The 21,040-nt window shown below is 34.0% G+C and overlaps 3 protein-coding genes across 5 annotated transcripts in view; 1 reads left to right on the top strand and 2 right to left on the bottom strand.

Annotated features, from left to right (window-relative positions):
• The first annotated feature begins 22 nt into the window (after positions 1 to 22).
• On the top strand, positions 23 to 1,616 carry LOC21406550 (probable serine/threonine-protein kinase At1g01540). The gene is made up of 2 exons (XM_010099354.2): positions 23 to 406; positions 543 to 1,616. The coding sequence occupies exon 2, from the start codon at positions 606 to 608 to the stop codon at positions 1,614 to 1,616; it is 1,011 nt and encodes a 336-aa protein (XP_010097656.1). The 5' UTR covers positions 23 to 406; positions 543 to 605.
• A 14,683-nt stretch (positions 1,617 to 16,299) lies between these two features.
• Positions 16,300 to 16,908, bottom strand: LOC112091849. The gene is made up of 2 exons (XM_024166474.1): positions 16,607 to 16,908; positions 16,300 to 16,522 (listed from the first exon to the last, which is right to left on the bottom strand). The coding sequence occupies exons 1-2, from the start codon at positions 16,906 to 16,908 to the stop codon at positions 16,300 to 16,302; spliced, it is 525 nt and encodes a 174-aa protein (XP_024022242.1).
• Positions 16,909 to 18,735: 1,827 nt separating this feature from the next.
• Positions 18,736 to 21,040, bottom strand: part of LOC21406546 — a 6,060-nt gene continuing 3,755 nt past the window's right edge. For all 3 annotated transcript variants that reach the window (XM_024166490.1, XM_024166491.1, XM_024166492.1), the window contains exon 3: positions 18,736 to 19,324. In XM_024166490.1, coding sequence (XP_024022258.1) covers positions 19,255 to 19,324 — 70 coding nt within the window. In that variant the 3' untranslated portion in view covers positions 18,736 to 19,254. The remainder of the gene's footprint in view (positions 19,325 to 21,040) is intronic.

Below are 21,040 nucleotides of genomic sequence, written 5' to 3'. Positions count from 1 at the left end.
GTGTGAAGCTCATGAATAAAAAAACAAGTTGAATGGGCTAGGAGGAAAGACAAATATTTGAATTGGTCTATAGATGTATCAAGCACGCATTGGGCATAGCCCATCCCCATTTCACTCGCTTTCGACCAAGGTTGTTGTCATTTTAAATCTCATTGCCGCTTGTTTAATGCCCTATAAATAAATCATCCATTTGACAGAAAAATATACTATCTCATATATTTTGTGTGTGTGCCTATAGAGAGGAGAGACAAGATTGAATTCATCATATCCTTTACATATTACTATCTTTGTTTATCTCTAACGAATTCTGTGCAGATTGTTAGAAAATTAAACACATAGCAGGAATTCTGTGCAGATTGTTAGAAAATTGAACACATAACAGGAACTAACTCGAACATCATGAGAGGTATGTTTTAATCTTTACACATATTACAATTAGAAAGATAGATCTTGGGATATTAGTCTTGATAAATTTGATCAGGTTATTATCATTATTTTCAACACATTATACCTAACTTCTCATTTGATCATAAAAAACGCAGTGTAAAAAATCGCCTAAGTACGAAACTCATTCTTCTCTCAAGAAAATACATAACTTTGACACCATGGATCAAACTTCTCTGGACGTCATGGCGGGCTTCATCAGCTTCGTAATCGCCGCCATACTCTTCACCGCCATAGGGATTATGATCTGCAAGAATAAACGATCACAGACCCAGGCGACCCAAGACCCAACCTCAATAATTGTCCCAACTCCGAACCCTAAGCAAACCACCATAACCGTCGAGGAGATCGCCTCCTTCGACCCGTCGCTCCAGATATCCATGAGCGACATAATCGCCGCAACGAAGAACTTCTCCGCTGACTTGGTCACCAGCGACAGCAGACTCGGAATCGTCTATAAGGCCGAGCTCCCCAACGGCCTCAAACTCGCTGTGAAGAAGCTCGCCCCTGACGCCTTCCAAGGCTTTATGGAATTCCGATCGGAGCTCGAAATCCTCGGCAAGCTCCGGCATCGGAACATCGTACGGCTCCTCGGCTACTGCATCGCCGGCGCCGAAAGAGTTCTCATCTATGAGTTCTTCGAGAAGGGCAATTTGGACGTTTGCCTCCATGATTTGTTCTCCGATTGTGCGCGGTTTCCGTTGCGCTGGCAGACAAGGATTAAGATTCTCCGGGGTGTGGCAAATGGGCTGGCATACATGCATGCCTTGGAAAAGCCCATTATCCATAGGGATGTAAAGGCCGAAAATATCTTTTTGGACTCCCAGTTTGAGGCCCATATTGTTGATTTTGGGCTCGCTCGGATGGTCAAAGCCGAACATACTCACGTGTCGACCCGAGCGGCCGGCACGATGGGCTACATGCCGCCCGAGTATGAAGAAGGATTCACAACGGCGACGGTGAAGGGTGACGTATATAGTTTTGGCATATTGATGTTGGAAGTTGCGACGGGAAGGCGACCCAATTTGCCAGTCTCCATGAACGGGGAAACGACGAGCTTATTGAAGTGGGCAAAAGATATGATTGCTCAAAATCAAGCAAAGGAGATGTTGGACCCAAATATTTGGGTTTACGGTTCGACAGGATTGGATGACTCTAAAATTTTGGAGTAGGGAAAGACCGACAATGAGAGAGGTAGTTGAATTGTTGGCGCGAAATTCTACATAGCCTTTTTTTGAGAGAACCAACGAGTCTGTATTCCGCGCGTTACTGTAAAGTATAATATTATATTATTTATAAAGTATAATATTATATTATATAATAGTTGTATTTAAAATATACTTATATATACTATACAATATTATATTATATAATAGATATAAAATTTATACAAACATATTTATACAGATATATATAATATTATTATTTATAATATATATACATAATGTACAAAATAAAATATAATGTTGTTGTGATTCTTGAGCATTTCATTATGAACAATAATATGTATTATTATACATATATTAAAAGAAAGGAAAGTTGTCATTACTTCCTAAAAAAAATTAGAACAGAATAAGTAAAATACATTATATACAAACTTAAGTCTTAACTACATCATAAATTTAAACTTTTGAGTTATTTTATGCCCTCGTGAGAAAATTTTCAGATTCCGTCTTGTAATGTTTCCTCACACAAACTTGTAGTTTATTTCCCAGCACATGTTAACAACAAAAATAAAACAATATTATAATTGTGAGAATTAAATTTTTTAATATAAGAAACTAAATTTTTGATCAAGAAAGACATTAAATTGTAGTAAGACTTAGAACAATGTATAAATATCAATTATTAGTCAATCAAATAAGAATAGCAGTGAATAGTCGGGAGTAGATTGGATGGAAAAAAGAGTAAAACGCAGAGGAAAGAAACAGAAAAGTGCAAAATAAAATCATATACAGAACCCGAGAATAATAAATAGAGGAAAAAATGATAGAGCAATATAAAAAAGAATAAGAATCAAACAGTTTATGCAATATGAAAATTTAGTATATATTTGGTTCAGGTTATATTCATTTATTGTGAAGAATATATACCATAAGTAATTGAAACGAAATCTGGCAATATACATGGCTACCAGCTACATTATTCAGGAGTTTATGCCATAAGTAAGAAAAAATAGTATAGCTTAAAATAACAATATACAGTATTATACATATACTAAGGAAAAGGAAAGATTTCAGTGTTCACTTAAAAAATCAGAAAGATATAAGTTGAAACCATAACTTTAGCCGAGAGTGGACTGGATGAAAAAAAGACAGAAACGTAGGGAAAACAACAGAAAAGCACAAACTAAAATCATATACAGAACCCGAGAAGAAAAAACAGAGGAATAAATGATAGAGCAATATAAAAAAGAATAAGAATCAAACAGTTTGTGCAATATACTTAGTTACACTAATATATCATATACATAAATTAAATCAGTTGGTTCTGGTTATATTCATTTGTTGTGAAGAATATATACCATAAGTAATTGAAATAAAATCTGGCAATATACATGGCTACCAGCTACATTATTAAGGAGTTTGTGCCATAAGTAAGAGAAATTAGTATAGCTTAGAATAGCAATATACAATATTATACATATACTGAGATTAAGGAAAGATTTCAGTGTTCACTAAAAAAAAGCAGAAAGAAATAAGTTAAAATAATAACATTTAAAGTTATAGTAAAAGCAAAATGAAAGACAAAATAAAATATATTGGCATAACTCTAAAATAATAAGGGCAATCAATGATAGCCATATTTGTAATAATAATTACTCGGCACATGTTAACAACAAATGATATATAACATTATCATAACCGGAGAAGAATAACATGTTTGGATTTAAGAAGCCAAGTTTTTGATAAAGGAAGGTATTATATTGTAATAAGATTTAGAACACTGTGTAAATCTCAAATGTCAGTTAATAAATTAAAAATAACAGTAAATGACCAAAAATACAATAAAGAAAAAAAAGAGTAAATTGCAAAGGAAACAAACGGGAATGTACAAAATAGTATCATAGACAAAAGCAGTTTTTATAAATACAAATATATAGTAAAACTAAAACAAAAGACAAATTAAAATATATTGGCATAAGTCTAAAATAAGAAGGGCAACATAAATGATAGCCATATCTGTAATGACAATTACCCGACACATATTAATAACAAATGAAATATAACATCATCATAACCCAAAAAGAATAAAATATTTGGATATAAATAACTAAATTTTTGATAAAGAAAGACATTATATTTTAATAAGATTTAGAAGACTTTGTAAATATAAAATCTCAGTTAATCAAATTAGAATAGTAGTAAATAACTGAGTACAGTAAAGAAAAAAAAGTAAAATATAGGATAAAATATTTCATATAACGAATAAACATAACATTATAAATAAATATTCTAAAACAAATCAACCAAATTAAATTTAAAAAGTGAATACCTGATTCAACGAACCACAGACAAAAGGATAGATCAAAGAAAGCAACCAAAATTACTAAGCAGCAGAAATAGAGCAAAGGAATATAAAGGAGACGGTAAGGTTAGTAAGAAATGGCTAGTATTATTAAGGTCTTTAAACAGTGAGAAAAGAGGGAGAATAGAACATGATAGATAATATTAACTGAAAGATGAAGACAAAGAAAGAGTAAAAAATTAACATACAATATATATACAGAAATTTACCAATGTTTTGCTTAATCTCGGGTACAAATCCCTGCAAACAGAAAGCAATAGAAGTAATGATTAATTAACAACAGCCATCACATTGCATGAAGACCACCGCAAAATGTAACCAATAAATAATAGACAGTTAATTTTGGATACATATTATACAAAACGGAAATATAAAAAATACACGTGTCAGAGTAAAAGATTAACATAAATATTATTACACTTAGATCACGACAAATATTAGAGATTTGTTCAAATTCAGATATGATATTTAAAAAAATACGAAGAAATTAAAATATAGTAAATAAAAACAGGAACAAAAAAATAAATAACATGGGTAAAAAATTTTGAAATTATGAAAGATTTTTTTCGCAAATATAACGGCCGAATAACAAAAAAATTAAAAAACAAACAAAACAACAAAATCCAAAATATCCACAAAAATCATAGAAAGAAAACTGGGAAAAATGACTATAAAAATGAATGGAAAATCGACAGCCAGAAAATTAACAAAGCTAAAACAAACAGAGCAATATAATAAGGTGTAAAAACATAGATCTGAATTAAACGACCAAAGAGCCAAAAAAATGAATAAGAACATAAATCTGAAACAAATGACCAAATCCATGAAATCTAAACAAAAATAATCAACCAAACTAAAGACGAAGATAACAAATGGCGCAAGAAAAGAGAAAAGGACAATGCATATACAACAAAAAATAAATAAAAAATGAAACATAAAACATTCAAAAATATATATGCAAAAAGAAAAAAGATGAAAAACGAATAAATCTGGTCCAGAAATGGATAAAAAAAAGATCTAGAAGGTTGCAGAAAGAATAAATATGAGAAACAAAGAAATTTGACCCAAAAATGAAAAAAATGGAGAGATCTAGAAGGTTGCAGAAGGAAACAAACGGAAGAGAAAAAAGTAGATCCAGAAACGAAGAAAAAGAAACACAGATCTAGAAGATCGTAGAAACCAACAAACGAAAAAATAAAAAAACCTACAAACGGAAGAGAAAAAAGTAGATCCAGAAATGAAGAAAAAGAAACACAGATCTAGAAGATCGTAGAAACCAATGAACAAAAAAAAAAACACTCAATCTAAGTGCGCAAAAAGAAAAATAGATCTAAAAGGTTGCAGAAGAAAACAGACGGAAGAAAGAAATGTTGCTGCAGAAACAAAGAAATAAAAACACATATGAAGAAGGTAAAATCGTAGAAACCAACAAATGAAAAAAAAAACTCAATCTAAGTGAAAAAAAGAGGTCTAGAAGGTTGCATAACCAAACAAACGAAAGAGATAAATGACTACAGAAAGAAGGGAAGAAAAAATCGCAAAAACCAACAAACGAAAAAGAAGAAAAAAAAAAAACTCAATCTGAGTCTCAAAAAAGAAAAGAGGTCTAGAAGGTTGCAGAACAAAACAAAGGAAAGAAAAAGAGATAAATGACTGCAGAAAGAATGGAATAAAAACAATTTAAAAAGCAACAAACAAAAAAAGTCAAAATAAAACACTTATTCTGAGTGTAAATGACCAAAACGGTCACAGCAAAAAGAAACAAAAAAAGTTGAACTAAAGGGCAATATAGTAAATTTACACTTAAAAGGACATAACGGGAATAAAAAATTCATCAGTAGAAAAAAGTAAGGCTAAAACGGGAAATACATTGTTCATTGCACTGTAGCATGAACAGTAAATCTCGTCATCTCCTTTAGTATATGTATAATGTACTTGTTATTAATGAATAGCATCTGATAATATATATCAGCTATGATCAGTTTTCCAACCACAATATGTTGCAACTATGGCATTGTATTAATTAAGGGTAATTTTAACAAATACTTACTCTTCGATTCATAATTTTCTTAGCTAAATAATTACACTAACAAAAAAATATTTATCAAAAGTGAAGAATAAAGATCCGTACTCATATATTCTCTTTCAAAGATAAATTCTCCATTTTTCATTAATTTTTTTATTTAATTATGCCTTAATTTTTTTTTTATTTTTGGTAATTCATAGTTCAACCTTAAGATCCCAAACAGATTAAAAATAAACTATACTATTATATAAATTAGGGACCTTCTCCGATACGCTAATATATCGGTAGGTTAAGTTTTTTGTCCATGAGATTTACATAAATCACGTAAAAGTCAAAAAGTGTGCAGATATAATAGTTAAAAGACACGGCCTACTCAGTATGCCAGGCGTACCAAAAATCTCCCTATAAATTAATAATTTTTTGGATTGAATATTAAAGGTTGAATTTCATTATATTACAAGTTTGGTTCATCTAGGAAAAAAAATTAAAGATAGTAATAGATAAATAAAAGTAGAAGATTGTTGTACTCGAGTTTAATTTTAAAATTTTATTTTAAGAGACCTTTTCTGGTACTACTGATGTACTAATAAATTATTTTTTAATTATTAAATTTACGTATTTTTAAATTTTAATGTGATTTCATACAAATACAACAAAAAAAAACACGATGTACGATATATCAATAATACTAGAGAATCTCTCTTATTTTTAATTATACCCGTTGTAAAAAATTCTCAACTCTGTGACCGTTGAAGAGCATTGCTTCCGCTATTAGTAAGTTTTCTCTTTAAAATGACAAAAGAGCTAAGGCTTACAGAGAAGATTGGCGCGTATTAGATGAAATAATTAAGTTTCCTTGGGAATGCCGATAAAATTATGAAGAGCGTGGTCGATTGCAAATCGTAATGCAAATGTAAAGAAATTTCACTTTGAGAAATTTCCATTGAGAAATTTCTGTTTTTTAACTTTGGCACTTTTTCCACGTTAGGTTCAACTTCAGTCAAACGTTATTCTTTTTTTATGAATCTTAACAACTAAACACATATTAATTTAAGAAATTAACTTCCATTACCTTCATTATTGAAAAAAAAAATTGCCATTAGCTCAACTTTCACGTAATTGATAGAGAAATAATGTACCTGTTACACAAATTGAAGTTGCTGAAGCTCGGTGTTGACACCAAAGAGCAACACGATCTCTTTACCAAGAGTTGCAGGTCCCAACTTCTAGATAATGCTCACACTAACATTAAAAAGAAGAGTTAAATTGATGAGAAGTTGTTGAACTTTTTTCTCTTTCTATCATCATCAGTCTCAAAAAGTGTTTTAACTTAATCTTTAAATTCTTTAAATGTTTTAAATTTAGTCTTTCAGTTAAAATTTTATTAAAATTTATATAGAAAACACAAGTAATCTCGTAATTTGATATCAAATGATAGGCAGTCCTATAATTTAATGAAGGTTTTTGTTTGTTTATGATTTTTTTTTTAAGGGAGCTCTATTTCAACCCATGTATATTCTCCACACACATATTTTAATAAAATTTATTATCAGAAATGACCTTTACTAAAATTACATTCAAGTACAAAAGGTTGAAAGAAAAATTCCTAATACATTTTTATAAAAAACATATCAATGCAGCCTTCACGAAAATTATCTTAAATTTAATTGAAATTAGTTGATGAAAGCTTAAATGTTCTGCATATATATTGATCTTTCATTCTCTAATAAATTAAATATATGTTAGATGACTACTTTTAATTACTCAAAAAAGTAAAAAGGAAAAAAAAAAGTTTCAGTTTATATGTACGAATTTTTAATCATCCAATTTGAATAATTTAATAATTAAAATAATTATGAGTCTTTTAATCATCTAGTTTTATTAATTATAAATTTTCTTATCAAATAAATTGGATTTTTAATTTCTCTTTCGTAGTAAATGGCGGAAAGGGCATTCATTCTCTTATTATATAGCTTAACTATCATTCTTTTAACATTTTTCATCTAAATTTTGACAAACATTTAATTAAGGACCTAAATTTGAGACATTTAAAAAGTTCAGAGTTCAATTTAAAACACTATTTATTATGAGGACTAATTATAAAAAAAGAAAAAAGTTCAGAGACCTTGTTTAACTATAAAAAGAATTGCTTCCGCCATTGATTAGTTGAAATTAAAGCTAAAAGTCAAGGAGAAGATTAATGTGTGTTACAACTTAGATGAAAGAAGCTGCTCTTGAAAATATCAAAGAGCATGTATTTCCTTGCGAGTCGTACAACCGAATATATAGCACAGTGCATTGACTCTGTTTTCGAAGCTAACAAATTCTATCTAGAATATACTAAAGCTGACTAATACAACTGGCAAAACAGAAAGTAAAAAATACTCCAATTATATCAATAACTAAAAATATTCCAATATGTTAATACTCCCCCTCAAGATGGAGAATACAAGTTATGGATTCCTATCTTGCCCAAAAGAAGTTGAAACTGTGTAGGATGAAGAGCCTTGTTAAGGAGATCAACAAGTTGATTCTGTGTTGTGACATGCATTGTCTTTAACATGCTAGCTTGTATCTTCTCTCGTACAAAATGGCAATCGAGCTCAATATATTTGGTGCGCTTATTATAACTGGATTGGTAGCAATATGAAGGGCAGCTTGGTTATCACAATATAAAAGGGCGGGGCCTTGGTGAACAACATGTAAGTCTTTGAGCAAACCAAGTAACCTAATAAGCTCACAAGTGGTGTTGGCCATAGAATGATATTCTGCCTCAGCAGAGGAGCGAGAAACCACTTGTTGCTTTTTGGATTTCCAAGCAATAAGGGAAGAACCAAGAAAAACACAGAAACCAGTAACAGAGCGCCAAGTATGAGGACAGGTACCCCAATCAGCATCCGCAAAGGCTTTGAGCTGAAGTGATGACTTCACGGGAAAGAAGAAACCTTGCCCTGGAGTTTTCTTGATGTACTGTAAGATACGGAGATTGGCTTGAAGATGTGCAGTGCGTGGAGTAGCCAAAAATTGACTAAGCCAATTGACGGAGTAGCTTAGATCAGGCCGTGTAATGGTGAGATATATGAGTTTTCCAATCAACCTTCGATAATTTATAGGATAAGCAAGTAAGTCACCATCGAACTGGGAAACCTTCAGATTGGGCTCCATGGGAATGGAAGAAGGCACCCCAAGTAGCCTGCTTTAGAGAACAATTCCAAGGCATATTTCCTTTGACAAATAGAAATACCAGCAGCAGATCTAGCAACTTTCAAACCCAAAAAGTACTTTATTTCCCCTAAATCTTTCATTTTAAACTGCTTGCCTAGGGCAAACTTTAGATTGGCCACAGCTGTTGGATCATTACTTGCAATGATAATATCGTCAACAGATACCAAGAGAGCCAAGAACGAAGAACCATGAGATTTGGTGAATAATGAATGATCACTGGCAGATTGTGTAAAACCTTCTGAGAGTATAACGCTGGAAAATTTATGAAACCACTGTCGAGAGGCTTGTTTCAAACCATAGATTGATTTGTGAAGCCTGCAAACAGCATTAGGAGGTAAATGCTCCCCTTGTCGATAAGCATAACCGAGGGGAAGTGTCATATAAACTTCCTCAGTGAGATCACCATGGAGAAAGACATTAGTGACATCAAGTTGAGTAAGAGACCAACCAAAAATAGCAATGATAATCGAACAAGTAAGACGGTTGCTTGGAAACGCGATGTGGATGAGACGGAGCAACGGAGCTAAAAGGAATAAGAGGAGGATGAAAGGTTCACATTTCTGAAATAGGGGAAGGAGTGGGGGAATCAGAGGGATGGAAGGGCTTAGAAGTGCTAGGAATAGATGTAGGAAGGACACACTCACTGAAGAAATCATGGAAATCAGGTTTTGGTGTAGAATTGGCAAAAGGAAATATTGATTCATGGAAGAGCACATTTCTAGAGATATAAATTTTGTTGTTCTCTAAGTCAAGAAGTTTATATCCTTTGTAGCCAAAGGGATAACCAAGGAAAATTGAAGCTCGGGCACGAGGAGTGAATTTAGTGTGCTGGCCAGCAAGTGTGGAACTGTAAGATAAACATCCAAACGTGCGAAGATGAACATGTGTGGGGTGTTTATTATTCAAAAGCTTAAACGAAGTTTTGTTCAAGAGCAATGGGGACGGTGTGCGGTTGATTAAATAAACAGCGGTTAAGACACAATCACCCCAATAACAAAGAGGAACACACGATTGGAAAAGTAAAGTACAGGCCACATTAAGTATGTGTTGATGCTTACGTTCAACTATTGAATTTTGTTCAGGAGTGTCAAAACAAGAATGATAAGGAATAATTCCTTTGGAACGAAAAAAATTAAGGAAAGCCAACTCGGGTGCATTATCAGAACGAACAGATTTAATTGTAGTGCCATATTGTGTAGTAATGAGAGTATAAAAATCTGGAAAAATGGTAAGAACATCGGATTTGGCACACAAGAGATAAACCCAAGTAGCTCGTATACAATCATCAACAATGGTAAGAAAATATTTGTGGCCAGCGTGAGTGGAAACATGTAAAGCACCCCAAATTTCAATATGTACCAAATCAAATGGCTAAGCAGACATATGATTATGTGAAACAAAAGGTAGGCGTGTTTGTTTAGCCATATGACAAATGCGACAATGAGAAGACATATGTGATAAAGAATTAGGGATTTGCAATTCATTATGAAGAATTTAAAGTTTTACAGTGGACGGATGTCCAAGCCTAAAATGCCATATGTCACTTTTAGACATTACACTGCAGGAAAACAATGAATTACAAACAGAAAGCCCTAATTCGAGAAAGTAAAGGTTGTTTTGTCTTCTACCCCTCCCAATCATCAAGCCCCGAGTGAGGTCTTGAATCACACATGAATTAGAAGAAAAATCAACATGACAATTATGGTTGAGAGTGAGAGCACTAACGCTGAGAAGATTAAATGAAAACGAGGGAACAAATAACACATTATGCAAAATCAAGGAGTTGGACAATTTTATGGTTCCTATACGATTGATAGCTACGTTGTGGCCATCAGGAAGAGTGACTGTGGTATTGTGAAGGAGTGTGGAATGAAAGAAAAGAGAGAGTATGCAGCACACATGATGTGTGGCACTTGTGTCAATAACCCAAGCATCATTTGGTACGGAATGAGAGGGAAGTGAAAGGACAGAAAAAGGATTACCGTAGATGTGAGAAACAGATGGTCCCACTGCGGATTTAGTCGCATGTGAGTCGGCGCCATGAAGGTGGAGGTGCGAGCTAAGGTAAGCAATGAGCTGTTGAACGTGATCAGTGGAAAGCATACCAGATGGTGAAGGAGAAGCTGTGGTAGCCGCAGCAGTGGAAAAAGGAATAACCTTTGGATCTGTCAGATGAAGAAACAGGGTGTGATGTAGATTAAGGAGAGCTCTGTTGGGTTTTGGGCTTGGGCTTGTATCCTGGTGGATAACCATTTAATTTGTAGCAACGGTCCACAGTATGCCTAGTGAGCTCACAATACGAACAAATGGGGCGATCGCGTTTGTCCACACATCCCGGCATAAGATTCATTGAGACCCATCAAGAATTGCATAACATACTCTTGCTGTTGATAATCCATCCATGCTTTCATACCCCCACACTGACAAACGGGAACATGTTAGAAATTCTTAAGTTCATCCCAGAGAATCTTCAAACTGGTATAGTAGGTATTAACATCAAGAGATCCTTGAGAAAGGCCATGGAGATGTTGTTTGATTTGAAAAATACGTGGGGCGTTGCTTGATGAAATCGGTCATGCAAATCTGACCAAACAGCTTGAGCACTTTCAAAATAGAGGTGGCTATCAACAATCTCTTTGGAAACAACATTGAAGAGCCAAGATGTGACCATACTATTGCGTCTAAACCAGACGCCAGCGATGGGATCCTCTGGAGGTGGCTGCCGGAAAGTAGCATCAACAAATCTGAGTTTATCTTTGGCATTTAGCGTCATAAGCATGGCTCGGCTCTAAGTATTGTAATTGGGGCCGATGAGAATGTGTGAAATAAGGGTCAAACCAGGATGGTCACCACTGTGGAGGAAGAAGGGGTTGTGAATATTATCCATAGAGGAAGAACCGTGAGAAGATGTAGTAGTAAAGGAAGCATGAGGAGTGAGTGGTTGAAATCAATTGTTATTATTGTTATTATTGTTGTTGTGTTGACCACCGCGGGCCATTTTCAGATATGGAAAGAAGAAGAAGAAGGAGCAGCAAAAGGGAAAATCTCTGATACCATATCAGAAAAAGAGAATTTAAAAAAAGGCACATTCTCATTTCACACATAATCTGTGAAGTACAACTGATTATATAGAAGAGTGCCTTGACTCTGTTTACGAGGCTAACAAATTCTATCTAGAATATACTATAGCTGACTAAAACAACTGCCAAAATAGAAAAGCAGAAAATACTCCAATTATATCAATAACTGAAAATATTCCAATATGCTAATAGGGATCAATATGCATCTTGGATTCTTACTAACTCTCTATCTGTGTGGAAAATTTTGTTATATTTGAATCTTCCATGAAATTGATGAAAAAAAAAGGAAAACTTATATCTATTCTCACATCTCATTTGTCTGAGAAACAACTCAAACAAACGCACTGCAACTTCCCCTTTTGACCATTCAATATACATATAACAAAAGTTCTTTCTTTCTCAAATCTATTCTTACATCAAAACAACTTACCTTTTTATGAGACAAAAAATCACCAAATTTCAAAACTCACACTCAAAAGAAAAAATGTACCTTTTGTCTCCATGGATGCAACTGCTCTAGGCTTCATGGCGAGCTTTCCCACTCTCGCCATTGCCGTTATAATCTTCACTGCCCTAGGAATCATGGTCTGCAAAAGTAAAAAATTTAAGAGCTCCCAAATCCAGGAGGCCTCAAATCTAAATCCAAATCCAAATCCAAACCCAAATCAAATGACTATTGATGTCAAGGAGGTCGCAGTCTTCCATATGTCGCTCCAGATATCGGCCATGAGCGACATAATCACCGCAACGAAGAGATTCTCATTCGACTTGATCATTGGCCACAGCAGATTCAGACTCCTCTACAAGGCTGTGCTCCCAATGGTCTCAACCTCACCATCCTTGACGTCTTCTAAGGAATTCCGATCAGAGCTCGAAATCCTCGGAAAGCTCCAGCACCAGAACATCGAACGGATCATCGGGTACTGTGTCCCCGGCGCCAATAAGATTCTGATCTAGGAGTCTTCGAGAAGGAAGTTTATACAGTAGGCTACACGATTTGTCCAATAATAGTTCAACTTCGCGCTTTCCGTTATCTCCTCGGAAACCAGGCACAGGATCAATAGCGGTGTGGCAAATGGGTTGGCGTACATGCACGGCTTGGAAAAGCCCCTTATCCATTAGGGACATAAACTCGTGGAATGTCTTTTTGAAGTAGGACTTTGAGGCCTATATTGCTGAGTTTGGACTGGCTCGTACGGTCCAAGCCCATTATAGTCACGTGAAGACCCAAGAACCCGGCACTATAGGATATGTACCGCAGGATACACAACGGTGACTAAAAATAGGGAGAATGAGGGAAATAGGCCAAATTAAGAGGGAAATTAAAATTAATAGGCCAAGATTTAAATAATGTTAGCAAATAGGCTTTTAAGTAAAAACTCATATTCACACCTGAATAAAATTACAGAACTACTCTTAATTAAGTAAAGCATGTTCAAACCTTTTATTTTTTTCCTTCTCGTGCCAAAATAAAGTCTAACACTTATTCTCTTCTCTCTCCTCCATCTCTCTCTTTAAAAAACTAGCGCACGTTTTCTCTCTCTCCTCTTACTGAGTCACTCTTTCTCTCCTCAACTACCGATCTGTACCACGACGTCTCATGACCGTGAATCCTCGCAACGGTGATCGGCAACCGATGGCCTCACGACGACGGAAAGTATCAAGTTTTTCTTCTCCTATCTACGTGTTTGTCTTCTTCGTCGGTGATTTTATCATTGCTAATCGATGCGCCATCAATCCTACCACTCGTCCACTTCGACCACACCATCTCTCATGATAAAGATTGTCCCAATGAAAGAGCATCTAGATCTTCAATGGCGAGAAGCTTCATCGCATGTTAGAGAGAGAGTTAAAGAGAGGTCGATGGAGGAGATATCAGAGAGTGACGAGAGAACCGGAGGAGAGAGAGAGCGGGGGAGAGAAAAGGTCGTCAAAGGGAAGGGAGTTTAGGGGAGAGAGAGTGACAGGGAAAGACTGGATAGAGATAAAACAAAGACAAGAGAAAGAAAGATAGAAGAGAGAAGATTCAACCTAAAAGGAAAAAATAATAAAAAAGTTGACACTTATATTACACTTGCCGCGGGCCATAACCTGACAATTTATTATCTATAACCTGACAGGTTACACCGACCACCAGCCACTGGTCATAACCTGACAGGTTATGATAACCTAATAGATTACAACAGCCGGCATCCATAACCTGACAGGTTACACCAGCCGCCGGCCATAATCTATCAGATTATGATCCGTAACCTGACAGATTAGGCCAGCGCCGGCCATAGTCTATCAAGTTATGATCTATAACCTAATAGATTGTGTCGGTTGTTGGTCGCCGACGCCAACCATAGTCTATCAAGTTATGATTCATAACCTGATAGCCGTTGGCTTCCAATCAGCGGCGCCGGTCATAGTCTGATAGGTTATGATCCATAGAAGAAAAGGGTAAATTAAGAAATGAAAAATTAGAAATACAAAATGGCCTATTAATTTTCATAAGTTGGTAAATTGGCATACTTACCTCCATAACTTTTTTTATGATGTTAAAAATCTGAAATACTTTTGCTGTTTATTTATCTAATCAGAAGAAACCCACGTAAATTTGTCGTTTTTCTTCCATTTTCGACTGATTCAGATGTATGACCTTTTCATATTTTTATACTTTTGGCTTGAGAAGTTTGAGGGTCTTGATTTGGTGGTGTCTTCTGATAACTTTTTAATCTGTGTTGACTCTGCAGATGGGCAATGTTTGGTTTTGCTGTTGGTTTGCTAACAGAGTATGCAACTGGTTCAGACCTTGTCGATCAAGTAAAGATTCTGCTCTTGAATTTCGGGATATTAGATCTGGAATGATGCATTGGCTTGATGTTGAATTCCCAATTCCAATTACTGCGATTGCTTTAGTCACTTCCAGTATTCTCTTTTGTAACTCTGTTGAGTAATTTGTTTAATTTTCACTCTCTTTCTTGTCTATCATAAGCTGTATCTTCACTATACTGCCAAAGTTGCAAAAAAATACAAGAATTCTGTTTCTTTTTTCTTTTCTTTCCTGTTTCTTGTGGTTCAGTTGCACTAATTTTGGAGATTGTTAAAGCTTAGTATTATGTTTTGTTGTTTGTGACTGAATTTGGAGATAAAATGTTAATAAGACATGATGAAGTGTGAAAAAAGCAGGCATTTTTTAAAATGAAATTCTTTATTGAAGTTACTTCAATAGGATATCAGCACGGCACAGAAAAGATAAATGATTTCTTGTACTTATAAAAGTTATAGCAAACAGAGATTATATCAACATGTTCCCATGATCTAGGTGAACATTTTCAAATTAAACAGTTACACACTACAATTCAACATGCTCAAGTCGACGGCCGTATGCCTTCTATAGTGTGTGTGTGTGTGTGTGTGTGTGTATTTGCTTCATAAATATGCACTCCGGCAATAACATATAATAGAAATTTACATATACATACTTCGAAAGAAAATACTATCTACTAAAATTTGTTATACATTTTCCATGCAAATCAATATTACATGTATAATATGCTAATTTACATATTGACAAACTTTTTTTTAACAAATAAAATTGCTGGGTGCCAGGTTTTATAATCGCAACTAAGTTCACACTTTCATAACACCCTCATATCGTCTTCCCACCCCCAATATATATTATCAATAAAATAGAATAAATGTACTAAGCAAGTCCAACAAATTACAAGTGTTCTGTGTAATGACCCATAAAAAACAATCCCAAAAGTAAAGAACTACTAAATTGAAAAGAAAAGTAGGAAACAATGCAAAGTAGAAATTGACGCCGTAAAATATATACTAAACTACACTTTTAATAGTCAGAATCTATGATAGACCTCATTAAAAACTTTGTTAGTAAACCCAATGGGACAAACCTAACGAGGAAAAAAGAGTGTCTACGCTTTGCAATGTAACAGTCGACACACTATCAAATCTTCTTCTACAAGCATGTTCTTCCTTTTCCTTCAAGCTTCAACCATGCAACGAAAAAATCCTTCTGATGAAAGCTGCAGCACCCTTGTTATCCTTCTTGTTGGCCGCGGCTCCGACTCCGGTCAACTTCTGACAATCAATGGGCGATCCTATCCCCACAAACTGATCACTGATCGCATCACAAGCAAGTCCATCCAAGATCGTTATTCCAATGTGCAAAATCCCTTTAGCATCTCCATTCGGACGTCGAATATCAAATCCCCTAAATGTCCCCGTCGTCGTTTCACAAAAGCGTCAGCCACAATTGCCAAAACTTCCCAGCAAAACTCTAGAAGTCCCGATCAACCTGTCGTTCCCGAATCTTCCAACACAGTAGAACTCGACCACGAGCTGAGCAGCACTCCAACTGTCGAGTGTTTTGGCGTCGACGACGAACACGAACTTGTCGTTCGACCTCGCGTTTTCGAACCTCGCGGCGTCGAGTACCCGAGACTTGAGCTTCTGTTTCGGGTCAATCCAAACTACGGCGTAAATCTGATGGTGATCTTTTCTGGAAGTGAACATGGTTCTTGGTGGTTTGAGATCATAGGCTGAGACTAAGTTGATCTCAAGAAGTTGGAATCTGGTTGAGCTTTTGAGGTTACTCATGGTGCCCTAATCGTAATACTTTGCTAGCTGTGATGAGAAAAACTTGACAATGGCTATGTTGAATTGAATAGGAAGAGAGTAATGTATATATAAGGAGAGAAATAAATGGCGGTGTTATCATGGAGATTTTCGAGTCAGACTTGGACTGGACTACGTACGTTAATCTAAATCAACTATGATTCTAATTTCCTTATAATTTTTTAAAATGATTAAGAGTTATCTCTAATATGTAAGTTAATGGATGGACCATGATAAATTTTAATCAAATTAGGATTGACAATTAATCTCACAGACTCCAACTAGTAGACGTTGTTGAAGTTCTAGTCTCACTAGATGTGTGAATCCTTGTTTTCTATTGTTTCCTTTATTTATATGAATGCCAAGGAGTACTTTAATAAGTAACTACTCTTGATTTATAATGTTAATCAAGTACGATCCTTATTTATGCCAAGCATATATTACGTTGTTGAAGTCCTAGTTATCTAAAAATTACATTTATACGAGTGTTGAAGTGACTTGTTGAATCCTAGTTCTCTTATAATTACAAGGGCTTTTTGGACATATTATAAATTTAACTAGTCACGTTGAAATACCAAAAAAAAAAAGAATGTTTTACGAATAGGAAAAATAACATAACAATAATTACTACGACATTTTGTTGAATATATCATTAAAATAATTACAATATTATTTTGTTAATTTTTAAAATATTTTAAAAAAATGTTATATTTCAAATGCACTTTCATAAATTTGAATGTAGTGTGATTATTACTAATTTACATTTATACGAACAGAAGAGTAAGTGACTTTCAATAATTAAGGAATTGTAATGGATTTTAACTTCAATGGCTAAGATCCTCTATTCTAATTGTATTGGCGAGGGCCGGGGTTGGGCGGGTTTTGAGTGGGGATTATGGGTTGTGGGTTCGATTGCATTTGTAATTTTTATTTGAATCTTTTTCTAGAATTGACTTTTAAAATTTAGTGTGATATTAATATTGCCTTTGTATTTTTTCTTTAAGTTGATCTATTTTAATAAAAATATATATAATTAAGGAGGTCAATAATAGAAACACCACTATCATAAAAGAGCAGTTTTAAACTTTTTTTCTTTTTTTATTTTCTTGCTTAGAGGATTGAACTCCCAAGACTTGTGAATCTTTATTCATTAATGATGCGCTACTTAAGAAGAGTGTTTGTGTACTTTTGGTTATTAGGATTTTCTTCTCTTGCTTTTCTTTTTCTTTTTTTTTTTTGACAAAAATTTACTTCTTAAGAAATTAACAAAAAGGCACGCTTTATTTGTGAATTACAAACGGGGGCATACTTAAAATCAAAATTCAAATTATAACCTTTTTTTTTGTGAACGATAAAATTCATATTATATTCTGCGTCATGTCATGCCATTTGGTTCAAACTTCAAAGGTATCATCAGATTTGATCTCAGATAATAATGCAAATATTGCATAATGGAATATTTTACAAATACATTGCGTGTCACGGTGCTCCACCTCACATTCATATATATATCCATACACAATAAAAAACTTGTCTTCCTTTAATTCTCACATATTTATTTCATTTTTTAACCATTTGGTTTCAATCTTCCTTTTTACCCAAGTTACTCTAGATTTTGTCCTTTTCAAAATTATGTGATATGATAATATATATATATATATGTATGTATATTATCGTGTGTGTATATATATCATTATTGTGTAGTTGCAAATGGACATATCTTTACCGAGTTTATAAGTTTGCATGTTTTTATAATTCTGATATGACCTTAGCGTGATCACATAACAGATAATTTGCAAGTGATGGCTCCAACACAGCAACACTTATATTAACTTTAAAATCAGATATCTACTTTTTTCTTTCGCTTCTAAATTTTTCTACTCGTAATAGAGAAAATAGAAGATGTGAAGATTCATTCACACAATATGACAGAGCAAACCCAGGGGAAAAAATAAAAATTTAAACACAATAATTACGACAAAAACAATGGGCAATGCAGTCATACACATAACACAAAAAGTTGAAAATAAACAAAATGAAGCAAAGGGCAGAGCCCCCAGAGACAAAATTGAAAACCGGCAGCAACCAAATATAGACACAAATGATCAGTCCGATGATCGTTGCAAGAAATGTTACTCCTTGCTATAGTGGTAGCACCTGTTGTATCAAAAACCCGCTTCTTTCGTTTTTTCCCAAGTTCATTCGGAAAATAGTCCAGAAAGCTCCAAGGAAGAATGAACAAGCTCCTTTAGCAGCAATTGACTTGTTTTCCATCATTTGCATTCAAAGAGAGAGGCTGAGCCCAAATAATCTCAGGTAAAAGCCAAACTACATGATTGTACATGAACAACTTCTTTCAGTCCCGTTGTCGAATTCATCGTCTGATAAATCCACTTCGCTGCCAATGGACAAATGTTGTCATCTCAGCAAAACATTTAATGAGGATGCGTAAAAAAAAATAAAATAAATAAATGTGTGAAATGGGTTAGGAATTTAACTTCTAAAATACTTACAAACAGAACATTCCACATTCAATGCTTACTTTGCCCACACGGTTATGAAGAGAGATTTAATTGAGATACATTAGAATCAGAGTAAAATGAAGTCCTATAGCAGGATTTTTGAAACCAGTTTTTTTTTTAGAAGATTTTTGAAACCAGTTTTATGTTCAATTATTATTAATAATGATGTCAAAATCACGATGTATTTCCAGAAGGCCTTCTGGAAACAAAATGAGCGCCAATTTAGTGGTGCTAATGGCCAAAAAGCAGCAATAGTTCAGTTGTCATTTACTGGGATAGACTAATTAAAACCAAACTACTTTTTTTTTTTTTTTTTGAAAATGATTACAGCATGACAAAAACTGAATACATGCATTGTAAGTTTAATAACTCAAATAATCAGAGTGATATAATTTCTTTAGATGGTGTGGAGATTGGGGCATTTAGGAAGTTTAGATACCTTAGGTCTATAGTGCAGTACGAAAGAGATATAGAAGAGGATGTTTAACATAGGATTAAGACATGGTGAGTTAAGTGGAAGAATGCTGCGGGAGTTTTATGTGATGGCAAGATGCCTATTAAGTTGAAAGGAAAGTTCTATAAGACTGCAATCTGCTCAGCTATGTTATATGGTAGTGAATGTTAGGCCATTAAGAGACAACATATATGTAAGATGAGTGTGGCAAAAATGTGTATGTTAAGATGGATGAGTGGCCATACAAGAATGGATCCCATAAGGAATGAAGTTATTCGTAGTAAAGTATGTGTAGCACCAATAGAAGATAAGGTGCGCGAATGCCGCTTAAGGTAGTACGAGTATGTCCAATGTAGACCGCTAGAAGCACTAGTTCGTGCTTGGGAGGACATTCTTATACCTAATACTAGGAGAGGGAGGGATAGACCAAGAATTACGTGGACCGAAATAGTTAAGATGACATTCGAGATCTAGACCTTCTAGAAAGTCTAATTTCGATCAGATTTGCGTGGAAAAGTAAAATCAATATAGCCGACCCCAATTAATATGGGATTAAGGCTTGCGTTGTTGGTGTTTGTTGATAATGATTACAGCATAACTTTTGCGCCAGTGACAAACCAATAAAACAACGCTAATGTACTAAGTTGCCTAACTCAAAGTACTCGAGATTCTATTCCATAATTTCCATGTTTATATGAGTACAATGAAACACAATGGCTTCGTTTGGTAGTGCTGTAGATTTTTAAAAAATTGCTTTTAGCTGTGCTGAAAAAAGAAACAGCTGTTACAAAAAACAGCTGAGTGTTTGGTAAACTATAATTATAATAGCTGTGTTAGTACCAAAATCAGCGTAATAACGTTTGGTAAATTATAAGGTTGAATTGCTGTGAATAATTAAAAATTACAACTATATTATATTATACTATAATATAATATATATAATTACAATATAATATAGATTTATTATTATATTTAATATAATAAAAAACTATTATTATATAATTATGATATATAATATAATAATATTATTAAAATAATAACTAAAATAATTAAAAATAACGATTGTATTATATTATACTATAATATAATATATATAATTACAATATAATATATATTTATTATTATATTTAATATAATA

The sequence above is a fragment of the Morus notabilis genome, unplaced genomic scaffold (assembly GCF_000414095.1).
Source record: "Morus notabilis unplaced genomic scaffold, ASM41409v2 Scaffold75, whole genome shotgun sequence".
Taxonomy (NCBI): domain Eukaryota; kingdom Viridiplantae; phylum Streptophyta; class Magnoliopsida; order Rosales; family Moraceae; genus Morus; species Morus notabilis.
Note: the sequence above shows the minus strand (reverse complement) of the source record. Positions and strands in the feature narration are given on the sequence as shown.